Source organism: Vollenhovia emeryi, unplaced genomic scaffold (assembly GCF_000949405.1).
Source record: "Vollenhovia emeryi isolate VEMERY1.0 unplaced genomic scaffold, V.emery_V1.0 DF939142.1, whole genome shotgun sequence".
Taxonomy (NCBI): domain Eukaryota; kingdom Metazoa; phylum Arthropoda; class Insecta; order Hymenoptera; family Formicidae; genus Vollenhovia; species Vollenhovia emeryi.
In genome coordinates, this window is record NW_011967224.1 from 440,439 (window position 1) to 454,074 (window position 13,636).

A 13,636-nucleotide genomic window follows, 5' to 3' on the forward strand; every position below is an offset into this window, starting at 1 on the left:
TTTCTCTCTCCGAAAATGAAACAGATTACACGAAATCGATAGATAGTTAAAAGCGCGGTGCGTAAACGAAATGTAACCGCGACAACGTACCACGGTTTACTTTTATATTTTAGATGAGTTAGTCTCGTAAAATATCCATGTATACGTTAATAAAGAGCTGTCGCCTCAACGCGCAATTCGTTTCTCATTACAAGTTTTAGAATCTTAATAATTAATCGAGTAACGTTACTTATCACTGATAAAGGTGTACAAATCAATAGCGTTTTATCCCTACATTCTTCGCGATCGAGTCTTGGAAACCGGTAACGTAAAAATAATATCACGCACGAAACAACTCTCGCTGCTGCCTGCCGGCTCGACGTTCGGCGAGCGAGTGATAAGTACGGAATTTTCCATTACGTAGATGGGCCAACGAATTCTCAACGTTTTTTTGTTGTTTTTCACTCGGCGCGGTGACGTACGATGTTTTTGCGTACCATCATTGTATCTGAAGGTCGGCGCGCTCTCGCGCGCTCTCACTCGCTCGCCGAACGTCGAGCCGGCAAGCAGTGGCGCGAGTCGCTCCGTGCGTGGTATTATTTTTGCGTTGTCGGTTTCCAAGACTCGATCGTGAAGAATGTAAGGATAAAACGCTATTGATTTGGACTCCTTTATCAGTGACAAGTGACGCTACTAGATTAATTATTAAGTTTCTACAACTTGTAATGAGAAACGAATTACGCGTTGAGGCGACGGCTCTTTATTAACGTGTACATGGATATTTTACGAGACTAACTCATCTAAAATATAAAAGTAAACCGTGGTACGTTGTCGCGGTTACATCTCGTTTACGCACCGCGCTTTTAATTATCTATCGATTTCGTGTAATCTGTTTCATTTTCGGGGAGAGAAATTTGTGCGACTTCGGCGTTCACGGCGTAATTCGCTCTGTCGTTCTTCGCAATTCGAACGGGCAGGAAGTAAAGAACGTCGCTTGCTGCGTTTCACGGTATTTTACATCGCGTACGGGAGTGTTCGAAATTTTACGAGTGAGTGCTGTGAGTGTAAGTGCAACAAGAAAATCTGAGAGGAGGAGCAGGTCTAGGCGGCATCGGACAACGGCAGAGAAATCGTAAGGTAAGTGTCTTACATTTTTGTTATTTGCTACTTGTGCAAGATGAATCATCTGTTCTGTGCTTTTATTTTATTTATTCAAATGATTCCAACGAGCATTCGAATAAGTGTTAGAGACAAAACCATACGTATAAAATTTTGTTTAGTTCATATTTAAAAGGAAGACTTTCAATATTCTATATAATTGTTTTAATAAATACCCATTTTTTTAATATAAAATATAAAGTATTATATATTTAATACAATAGTTTCCATTTTGCATAATTATTCTATAATAATCGTATACATTTTGTATTGTTACAGTTTAACATGTATAGTTAGCGATGTATGTACAACTTTGCTGTTGCGAACCGTATCAGTGAGTGACAAATAACTTTTTATTTTAAATTGACGTTGCGCATACAATTACTTCTTCGCGTGTATACAAATTCTTAAAAATATACAATGCTTGACTACAAATTGCGCGCGCGAAGCGTTTCTAGTAGTTGTAAAATATCAGAATAAATACATCTTAAATCACATTGTTTTCGGTACAAGTGTCCCCATTTTCTTTCAAGATACAAAGTGAAAGAAATTTTTTATTTCCTCGATCGGCTTGAAGCATATCGTCAACGTGGATAACGCCCGACTTTCATTAAGAAACATGCGCTTTTGTGGCGCGGTTAAGACATCGGGACACTTTAGCATCCCAGAATTGGTCAAGGGTTGATACGATTAAACGTGACTCTCCCCCATTTCTCGCAGACGTCATCGCTGCCTCGTGAAAGAATAATGATCGTCCAAGGTATTTTATGTGTACACGCACGAGCAACGTTTTTACGATCATCGATCGAAGGGAGAGTGTCCAACGGGAATGACGGCTTATTCGCTCTGATAAAATTATGTAACAACAATACTAGAACATATATGTACGCCTGTTAATAGCTTTAATTAAAAGCTGCTTGAAAATTGCCTATGTCACGATCGTGATGATCGCAAAGGCGTGAACGACGATCGTGTGGTTTCGTGATATTTCCCACGTCAACAAATATACACAATTTTTAATTGATCCAATAGAAACGCGAGGCTATCGCCAATCGCTAATTGCGAAACGTAATAATTCTTACTTTGAGCGATTACCAGTGATTGACGTCACTGTCGGTAGCTTTATCCGACACGTAGATCTCTCTCTCATTCACGCATTTTCACAGATATTATAATTAATCGTGAAATATTGTGAGGTATTAGTTGTGGGATACATTAATGACTTCAATCATTTTACATTAGCAATCTGAAATTGATAACAATCCAGATTGTAATTAATCGTTTTGCGTTATCTATACGCTCAAACGTGAATTAACGACGGTACTCTCTCTCTCCTCTTTTATTCACCCAATTTGTTAAAAAAATTTATGTATTACACATATCTATCTTTTTCTCTTTCCTCGTACGTATACGGACTCTACATAAACATGTATGTATTTCACGAATTAGTGTTACAAAGGCAAAAGTGCGTGCAAGTGATTTAATCACACGCGTCATTACTCTGGGTACTTTGTAGCGTAGGTAATTACGTTGGCTTGCAACCTCGGTCAAATATTTTTAATTTCTAAATTGCTTCCAGGGGTAATTCACTTAACGTAACGAGATAAGAAAACTGTTACAACGGAAATGAATATAAATAGTAAAGAATGTTATATCGGCGTGTCTCACGCGATTGCGGGTTAGATCTGTATCGATGCATCGACGAGAAGCGGTTCGTGCGATGAACGCGCGAAGTGTTATTAATAAGCAAACACTACACAGCGCGGCGTCGCGACGCGAGGCGACGCAAGGCGACGCGACGCGACGCGACGCGACGCGACGCGACACGTCGGTCGCCGCGAATCGCGTAATGTAAAGGGAGAGAGGAAGAGGATGGCTTCGTGCCAGAGCCACTTGAGGAAGACGAGTAGCACGTACGAGAGGAGCACACTCTCGAGAGGAGCGTGCTCCCCTGACATACATCGACACACTCGTTAAAATAACGACATAATGGCTAATTCAACGATAATCAGCGCGAACCGTAGCGTTCGAATTAGCATCGAAGGTGAGACAAGACCGGCGTGACAGGGAGAAGAAAGGAAGGGCAGCGCGATTCCGTTGAATCACGTTCCAATTAGCGACTAACACCAACTCGCGTTCGTATTAATTGCTGCACCCAGCTGATATCCATAACCCGTCGTGGAAAAATTTCCACCGCGACTGTATACCGCGAGGATTGTAAAGTAAAAAGTCGCCTACAAAAATAACCTTTTTTTTAAAAAAAAGTTAAAACGGACGCCAAGTATAAGCGCTATCCGATCAAGAATTATATAATTTAATTATATTTAGATAGGTTTTGTTAGAAAAAAAACATTAATCTTCTCTACAAAATCAAATTGCTCCAACTAAAATGGATGTTTATACAAACTGGATAGACTTTATTATTTTTGATATTAAAATGTTACATCTAACCAATCGTATTTTTTTTTCTTTACAAAAGAAAAATCACGCATAAGATCTTACCAGGAAAAGTTAAGGAGGTAATATTAATGAGACAAATTTTTAATACTTATTCAATAAAAATATAAAATGCAAACAAATTTAATATATAAATTAAAAATTTAATAAATATTTTATTAAAAGATGATCTCTTCTAATGAAATTGTTGGACACCTGTCGGTCCTGATTCAGGACATTATTGTTTATTAAAAAAACTTGGCGCTGAAATATGCAATCTAAACTTTTGTAAAGAAAAAAAATACTGTATATAACAAGCCGTAGGTGTTACGAGGAAAATATAACGTTCCTGCAGAAACGTGATCGATCATTTAGAATCCGGCAACGTAGACGAGTCGCTAATTGAAATGCACACCTTTGCGTTATTATATTAGAGTATATTTCAACCATAGAGGCCACCTCGCGTAAGAAAAAGTTTAATATTTCAAAGATAAATACACGTAACAATATGAGAGACAAATGAGAAAGACATGTGTTTGCGCGAGCTTCTTTTTATCCTTAACCAAACGAAGCGTCACGATACTTCCTTTGTACCTTCCGATACTATACGGCCCTTTTCATCTTATCGCATCGGTTGCCTACAGCTATCGTCAAACTTTGTTATCTAACTATACACAGATAACATAAGTGAATTGTCATTCTTTTGTGTTAACTTTATGTTGTACCGGGCACTTCCGGGTCAGTGATTCGAACAGATGCGCGGGGGTGGCACCGAAACCAATCGCACCAAGACCTAAATCGACGTTGAAATCCCCGATGCAGCTTACGCGCCGCGTGCCGCCATCTTGCCGCAACCGCGCAAAACGATTCACGACCTGGTAAAGACTCGCTCGCGATCGATCGTCAAAGGGCGCGTCCGATGATTTCTCAGCCACGTCCCCTCAGGGAAATTATCGTGTGCATACGCAAATATGCCAAGACACACCTAAATTCGACGTTTAGACACCGAATGTTATTTCGTTTCCAAATTCTCTAACGAAGGCGGAAACGCGAGAGGACGAGAAGGAAACCTTGGCGAGTCTACGTGCGTTTTACGAGACCAAGACACGTTTAATAACTTCAACAACTCGCAACGCATTTCTATGGCAAAGAAAGTTGGTTCTTTTCGTGAACGTTACTTTACGAATCCTTCTGGTAGCCTGAGATTAATACGAGGGGTAAACCGCTGACCAAAATCATGTACACCAATGCCTACCAATACCCAGAGGGCATTACTTTACCTTATTTTATCTTTATAATGCCCAAAAATGCACAGTAATGTCGCAAATCTTGTACACCACAACGCCCTCAGCGGATTAACACTTTTTTTTAACGCGAAATCCATTCGCGATTACGAGAAGAGAAGGAGAAGAAACTGCTCCGAAAGGACACGTTCGATCTTGTTTTATAATAAATATGCACGCACGCGCATTATATCGGATCGATTTAAAAAAATAGGACTTTTTTTTCACTTTTCCCAACTTAATTGACTCGGATAACTCCAGTTGCCACACTTACTCTCCTAAACAGTTTAAAGCTGTTTACAAGAGAATACCACAGCGCAAACGATATCAAATTCCTGTGTGATAATGTATATCGAGTTACTTAAAGTTGCCGACGTCGCAATGTTTATCCCATAAATCGTCCCCCGTTACGATCCGCTATGCGCTCAGCGACGTGTGTGTGTGTGTGTGTGCGCACCCATGTCGAATCTCATCACGCGGAGTGCGCGGAGACAAGAGAAGGGGGGGGAAACGAGTTTATGATATGGCTGCCATGGATCGCATTCGCTCCCGTGCATTTCTCCCTCTCTATACGCGACTAGCCGTGACCTTGACACGAATCCGCGAAGGAATTCACCGAGGAATCGACGAGATTAATTATTCCGAGCGACTTTGCGGCGAATTATTCTCTTCTCTTTTTTCTTTTCATTTTAACGCTCGCCTCGCGAAACCACTCGCGTCCACTCCGAGCCGAGGCATGACGTGTCCCGACGACGAGCCCTCGTGCGCGATTACACAAGATGCGTCAGAGAGCCGCCCGTTTTCCTTCAGCTATTGGAAGTCAAGGCGCTAGAGGCGACATTCAATTCCGAGCATCAACGACTTTTCGACCATTTCATACGCGATTACAAGTCGAAAGTTGCCGGGGGCGAATTAAACTGCAGAATTGTACAACAATGGACTAACAAAATTTTAAAACCCACAGCGGACAAGATTGTAATTTTGATCAATTTTCAGCGCGTTTTACAAGTCTTAAAGGACTTTGGAAGTGAATTTGAATTGCAGATTCGGACGTTTAAAGCGTTGAAAAGCAAATACCCGGCAAGACTGCGAGGATCGCGTTCAAAGTTCCGCGTGAAAAGATCGACTCGGCATCGACGTGAGAATTTCGGTAGCCGGTTAGGGCAGTTAGGGCAGTTAGGGCGCCATTTCCGGGGCACCATATATATCATTCCAGTCGTTTCCTCGCTTAAAACGTTCGCGCTAGAATCTAAAATTGAGATTTATGTCCATCCCAGAGCGCACATACGGAGAAATTACAATAGCGGCGGAAAAATGGAAATAATAGATGGAGGCTCCGCACGTCGGAATACAAGCGGAAGTCGATCGATCCAAAATTATGTATACACGTGGAGAAATGTGCATCCGCGTTCGTGTCACAAGGCGGAGATATGCGCGAGCTGCATGCACAATAGCGAAATACCGCAAATAATGCTGTTGCTACCACTATCGCCTCGCGCCTCGCGCATCGAGCGAAGTTACAGTTTCCCTGAAAATCAAATATTCAAAGAACGTAACCGCGATAATATGCGATATATCTCGCGCTGATGGTTGCGCGAAACCGCATCTCGCGGAGCAACGTGCAACCTACGCGAATTTTCCAATTACGTCGACACTCGTACGCGTGGCGACGCGTTCGGTCTCGAAGATGCGACCAGGCGTTTATCACCGATGGAAAATAAGTGCAACTTTCTCTGAGATATCGATCTCTTCCCGGACACCTAAATCGACTCTTGAAAGCATTCTTGAAACAATCGGCGCGATGATTGGCATTTTCCGACAATGCTGTAGAGGTACTCGCGAGGTGGTGTACAGATTTCTGACGTTAATAGACATTTTTGGGCATGAGGCCTTTACTGGGACATTAGAAAGATAAGATTACATTCCGAAACCATTTTCTCCAAATAAAATTTTCCTCGGAAGTTTTGTAACGTAACTTAAGGTTGTTATTTCGTAAAATCATTTATGTGAGAATTGTTTCAAATTTTAACAGTTTATTCTTTACATTAATACGTGCAAAATAAAACTAATTAAGTTAAAATTGACCGTCTCAAAGTTTAAAAAAATAATGTTAAAGTTTGCTATGTTACGCGAAATATTACATGTAAAATACGTTAAAAATATTATATTATTACACATAATAATATATTATTACACTGTATTATTACACGTGAAATATTATTTACATACATTATGTGTTAAAATATTAATATTTGAACTTGCAAACGCAAATGATGGCACATTTTATTATTTTTGAGCTTAACGGTGAGTGAGATTCGTGTGAGAAACAAATATGTTATAAAGTAAAATAGAACGAATAACTGGAAAAAAATCGAAGTTATTGACCGTTCCATTTCAACAATATAAACAGTGAAAACTAAAAATGGGAAGAATTATGTAGTAGACACGAGTGTAATGTAAGAGATGTGGCAACAGCGCCTCAAACTATAATCTTTCGAATCTATTTTATATCCCAAGGGGAATTTTTAAAAATCGACCAAACTGGCAAAATTGATGTTTATTTTAATCACGACGTCTCGACCACTTTATCCGGGTCCTTCTCAAGTACATTCTGGAAACATTATAAGTGCTCAAACCGCAATGTAGAACAAGATTCATTAGTATGTATATGGACGAAAATTGCCTAAAGTTGACTGAACATTTTAATTTTATGCCGAAACAGAATGGGTTCACGAGTCTGTGGTAGCAAATTCATAATATCATATCTGGAATTGTTACGGCTGAATAATTAGACATTTTTGTAGCTAGATATATTACTAAATTAATAAATTAGAAGTAGAAGTAAAAAAACCAGTCAAATGAATAAGATATTGTGTGAATAAGAAATGAATAAGTTAAATTAATAAGTTAGTTAATAAGTATAATAAATTAATACAATAAATTAAGAGTAAAAGTGAAAAAACAGTCAAAAGGATAAATGTTATTTTATATTATTAATCGTGAGTGTATTCTTTAAAACAATATTGCATCAAGATATATCATCGTAATAATTGAGTGCTGGTTTTTGTCTGGAAGGAATTTTTACTGTCGCGAAACAACTACCTTAAGATAAGATTAAGTAATGCCCACTGGGTATTAGTAGACATTGGTGTGCATACTTTTGCACACCACTCAGCGGTTAAGTAAAGAAAGAGAAAGAGAGAGGGTAGTTTAATTTCCTCTCAAGTTGCCGAAAAAAAGTGAATTGAACCCTTCGATCGCACGATACCACCTGCAACGTTTCAAACTACGCCAAGTATAAGCGTCATCCAATCAAGAATCATATAATTTCATTATTTGGATATCTTTTGTTAAAAAAACCATTTTTATCTTCCCCCCAAAGTATCTTCTCTACAAAAGTAATATCATCAAATGGCGCCAACTAAACTGAATATTTATACAAACTAGGTACTTCATTACTTTTTATATTAGAATGTTATATCCAAACAATATCAAGCCTAAAATTTTATCGGAAGAAATAAAGGAAATAGTAATATTAATATTAATGAAAGGAGAGTTTTCTTATTGTCACCGGTAATGATTAAAGATTGAGAAACTTGTAGTCAACCCAACTGGCTAGTTGTTAAATTAGTTTATTACACAACGTTTCGACCCTATTATTTTTGGGTCCTTTTCGAGTGATACTGAGTCAGTAATCGTCGTCGAAAAGGACCCAAAAATAATAGGGTCGAAATGTTGTTTAATAAACTAATTTAACAACTAGCCAGTTGGGTCGACTATAAGTTTCCCGTCTCAATCATTAATATTAATAACAATATTAACGAGACAAATTTTCAATACTCATTCGATAATGCAAACAAATTTATTTCAAACTATACGATCGGCAAAACTCGGAAGACTCGCATACCAATTTCTTTCCGAGTGACGCGCGTCGCGTCGCATATTCAATGCCACGTGCGTTTTTGTCTTCGGAATAGGGACAATGCGATCGTCGCTCGCTTTCTCCCCCGTCCTGCGTTCTCCGTCGCACCGTCGCGACGCGTCGGCTCGGCATTATCGCCTCCGCGCGAATTCCCTCGAAAATAGTCGCGCGAGCGTAAAACCGACCGCAGCTCGATGACGTGTCGCGCGGCTGCGCGATTTCGTCAGAGTAAATAATTCAAAAGGCTTGGCGAATCGCACGCGCGACAACCGTTTCGTTCGGACGACGGCGCGAGGCCGCGTGGACATTGTTCGCGATAATGACGAATAATATCCATCTAACGAGGCGCAGATATCGACGCCGAGAGGGAAGGAGAGAGAGGGAGATATTTCCGTCGCTCGCACAAATATCCCCGAGGAAATATTCTTGGCCTTTTATCGTGCGAGCGTTCATCGCGCCAATCGAGCGGTCAATCTATTTGAAGAAGCGCGTATTCTCCCCGATGGACAATAATACGCGCGATTACGATACGCGACAATCGATGCGAGAGACACTCGAGAAACTCCCCTCGTCCTTACTTCATCGTTTCACGAACATTCCATTTGCCCGCGAGAGCAACCGACGAAGAGCGCGGAGTCTTTCCCTTTGACCAAAAAAATATCCAATTTTTTTTCCACGACCGCGGGCTATGAACGTCATCCGCCATAATCGTTCCATAATTTCTCTCCTCGATAATGGCTGGGACCGTCGTGAGTCACGCCGTTCAGTGACACCTGGCACTCTTGTATTTACATTCGCCGAGACAAACTCGTCGCTTAAGACGGACGAGAAAAAAAAACAATTAAACACACAGAATTATCGGCTCTACAGTTACGTGTTTGCCATTCACATTCCTCATACTACATACGTCTCGTTTCGGGTGTCGCGTGATTTATCGCGTAATTTATAGCCGGTTAGCTACTGCGCGCGGGGGCGACCGACGGCGACGGGGACTGAAACAATCGACGCGCGTGTCGGAGCAAACCGCGGCTCGTCGTGATCCGTGACACACATAACGTTCCAAGCGTTAAACTCCGAACGCGGAAACCTCCGTTAATCGGCCGCGCCAGCGTTCGGGCCGTGGTCGCTACATTTGTAGGCGGCTCCGTCTCTCGATTGACAATTTTACCGTGTAATCGGAGCGGCGGGAAGAAGATTTCGGTCGCGGGACGCGGATCGCGGGACTCCAGCCGAGCGGACGGATTTATCGTGGCAGGGCGTGGTTACGCCGGACAACGCGACGTTCCTGCGTGGACAGCGACCGACGCATGGCGCCGCGCGCGCTAACTCGCGTCTCGGCGACGACGCGGACCGGCGCGGCGCGGCGCGACGCGGCGGCAGCGGCTGACGGCCCGCCGCGGTCGATCGATCAACGTTGATTCGGCGAGACGCGGCCGACCGGGAAACAATGTCGGAAAGTCGCCGTCGGTGCCGCGGCCGCGACGTGAAACACTCGGCCGTGAAATCGGCGGCGCGCGGCAACGCTCGGAGCGCTCGGCTCCACGGCATCCCGCGAGGACGCGACGTCCCGACGATCGTGGACCGTCGGGGAGTGGGGGCGGGGAGGGGGGGGGAAAAAGAAGGCGAGAAAGGTGTACTGACCTCGATGTCTAGCTTCCCCTTGGACGCCATCTTGACAACAAGCCGGTGGCGCTCGGGCTGCCCGACCTGACGTTCCTCCGGCTACCTGCTGCGCGCGTCGCGGCGCGTGGTTACCGACTCACGCCGTCGACTTCCCCGACGTCCTCTTCCGCGGCACACACTGGGAGCACAAACCGTAACGATCCCTCCGTACGTGGCACACGCGCGAACCGATCGCGCGCGACTCAACTCGCGTCGCGCTCGCTACCCGTGCCGTGGCGCGGCCGAAACACGCCGCTCCGCGCGAGCCCCGACGCGACAGACGCGAACGCCCGTCGCCGGGAGAAAGAGAGAGAGAGGCAGAGCGACGGTGGTGGGGGCGCCCCGTGGCCGTGACGTCACGGCGCGACGCGCTTCCTCGCGTAACGCGATCCCTCGCGGCGGGAATCCTCACGGGCGGATAGCGTGATCGGACGACGAACCAACGGTAAACCGGCCGGCGTCTCGCGCCGCTCACGCGCGGCGATCCCTTTCACTCGATGCTCGACTCTGACGAGACGGTCTCCCGGCGCGCGTCCCGCCGCTAATTTTCCCTCGCCGCCGCCATCTTGCCGCAACTGCCGCGCCTGTGACGTCTCGCGCCGCCGCGGCCGCCGGCGCGCCGGCGCGCCGGCGCAGCGCGCAACATGTGTATCTTCCCCTACTTCCCGGCTCCGTCTCGCTCGCTCGCTCTCTACTCTCTCCCTCCCTCTCGCCGGCGTTACCTCCCACGCGCAGACGCAGCGCGGTCCGTTACTGCGTTTACGCCATAGAGATTGAGCAGAAGTGTTGTCGTAACTGTTTATCATTCTGTCGTAAGACGTGAGCAGGGCCTCTGAGCAAAATGGCTGACAGTTATTGTGCTTGTTACTTTAAGAGGAAGATTTAAAACATAAAACATCTTGGCAATACAAGCCATTCTGCCCAGGCCCCTCGCTGTCGGAGGTCAACGCGCAAGGAACTGTCGTATGTCGCCTCGCGAGGCGACGGATGCGACAATTCTTTGCGCGTTGACTTACGACGGTTATCGTAAACGGTCACGACACTCTTTCCGCTCAAGACGTAGCGCAAATGGATGAGCGTACAGAGAAAAACTTGAGTCGTACACAAGAGACTGTCACGACCGTAAGTTTTTCTCTGCCTTGCCTTACGTCTACGACTTGAGACAGTCTTAAGCGTTTACCGATCGTTCTCTGCCATCAGCCTAAAACGCGAGGTTTCGACGATACGCAGGGGGAAAGACCGGGACGTATTCGTGATTGCGTCGTTTTTAAAGAGAAGTAAAAGGAGTAACGAAAGAGATCCGATTATACCACGTTTACGTTTAACGCCCCCCGTTTACACAGAACGTGTTTGATATCGGAATGACGTGATGCGAGGCCATGTGATGCAAGATCACCCAAAAACTTCACTTCCTTTTACAAATAGTTTCTGTAAAGATCCTACAGTGGCCATTTTCCCGTCTCGCGCGAGCGCGTTTGAATATTGCACCGTGCGATATTATTCAACCCTTACACATGATATAATTAAAATATATTATCAAATTACAATGTAAACGCCATTACTTTTTAAGGACCTGGCCACAGATGGAGGTGGCCACTTGAATTATGCGAATCCGTATTTGTTCCATACTGTGCTGAGAACCGTTTTACAATTAACGGACGTGCACAGGTTTTTTCCCCCTTGGATGGAATCGTTGGCGTCAGTGAATTCACGTGTTGCAATATCGCACAGCGATTTTTCTACATTATCTTTTTACTTGCTGTACATAGCATTTATCACGATAACCCCCTCCCCCCATATTGAAAATTAAAATTCTTATTGCGAAAAATATTACCTCAGCCAGGATAAAATATTATCGATATAAAATAAAGATATCGTCGGAGCGTTAGTTTTAACGTTCGGATTATCTAAATCGATTGCAAGCTTGTGATCAAAGTTTTACGTTAGTTCCTTGTCTTTAGGCCTAATCTACAATGTGCTCTTTGCGGCTAGAAACATTCTATTTTACAGTCAACAAACACGCTCAAAAAATTTGCAGGTTCATCAAATTGTACATTATACAATCGTACACTGTCGATATTGCTTTTAAGCGTTTTCATTTTTCTTTTGTATAAAATAGAATGTTTCCAGATGCGGAGAGCACACTGTAGATTAGGCTTTAACATTATCTTACTACTGTTCTATCGAATAATTGCGTACACACGTACCTACTGTCCGTCGCGCGTTACTTTCGCTTGCCCGTTTTGAAAGGAAATCGACTCGCAGCATTCGCGAAAATTCGATGGGAAAATTATACGATTTAATTACCTCTTACATCGGGAACAATACTGTTGAAATTTTATTGAAATGTAACAACTTAAGTAACAATAAATTGTATATTTGAGCGAAAAGATAACCGCTGTTTGAAAACGAATCGTCTTATTATACTCTCGTATCTCGATTCTCTTTCTTAATCTTGCTCTATCTTTCTCTATCTTAAGTTTAAGATACGATCTACGCGTATATCTTAACACTCGATTTAATCGTTCGATTCGCTCATTGTTGCCTGTAAAATATAGAGGAAAGTCCCTTGTTATGAGATAGGCTTCATATGAGATAGCGGGATTTTTGTTAAATTAATATAGGCATCATATCTATATCGAGTCCACCACGTATTTATTGCACTTGGAGCAAAATCTGCTTGGTGAAAAATTCATTTTTAGATTGTGTAATCGTTGCAAAGAAAAAAGATTGAATTTGGGTATTGAAAACCTGTTCTATCTCATAACAGAGGATCTTCCCTCATACTATAATCGCGATATCGAACGATCGTCGCAAAATATAAAACAAAGATTTCGTCAACGTCAGTGTTTTCTTGGCCATACACCTGGCATCTTTAATAATATAGAAAATCTATTGCGAAAAATATTCCCACGGAGGTTTGAGCCCCGTACAGCACAAAACTTGTAGTTACGCTGCAATAACATTGCTACAATATTGCAACATTGTTGTAATGTAGCTGCGATGTAACTGCGAGATTTATGGGACCTGGGATTTCTCTACACTCTCGGCGGGCGTCTCACCAATTCGACCACCGAGACATATGTCCCACCATATACCCCACCATATGGTGAGACGCCCGTCTAGAGTGTAGGGAGGTCCAGGTTCAAACCCTGGCTGAGGTGATGTTGTTCGCAATAAATTTTCTGTATTACTA

General features: G+C 43.2%; 1 protein-coding gene across 3 annotated transcripts in view; it reads right to left on the reverse strand.

Annotated features, from left to right (window-relative positions):
• Positions 1–10,741, reverse strand: part of LOC105566725 (sodium/potassium-transporting ATPase subunit alpha) — a 63,835-nt gene extending 53,094 nt beyond the window's left edge. Inside the window, exon 1 of one of the 3 annotated variants that reach the window (XM_012020950.1) lies at positions 10,420–10,741. In XM_012020950.1, the coding sequence (XP_011876340.1) occupies positions 10,420–10,449 (30 nt within the window). In that variant the 5' untranslated portion in view covers positions 10,450–10,741. The remainder of the gene's footprint in view (positions 1–10,419) is intronic. The other 2 variants (XM_012020948.1, XM_012020952.1) reach the window with 2 other exon arrangements.
• Between the last annotated feature and the right edge of the window lie 2,895 nt (positions 10,742–13,636).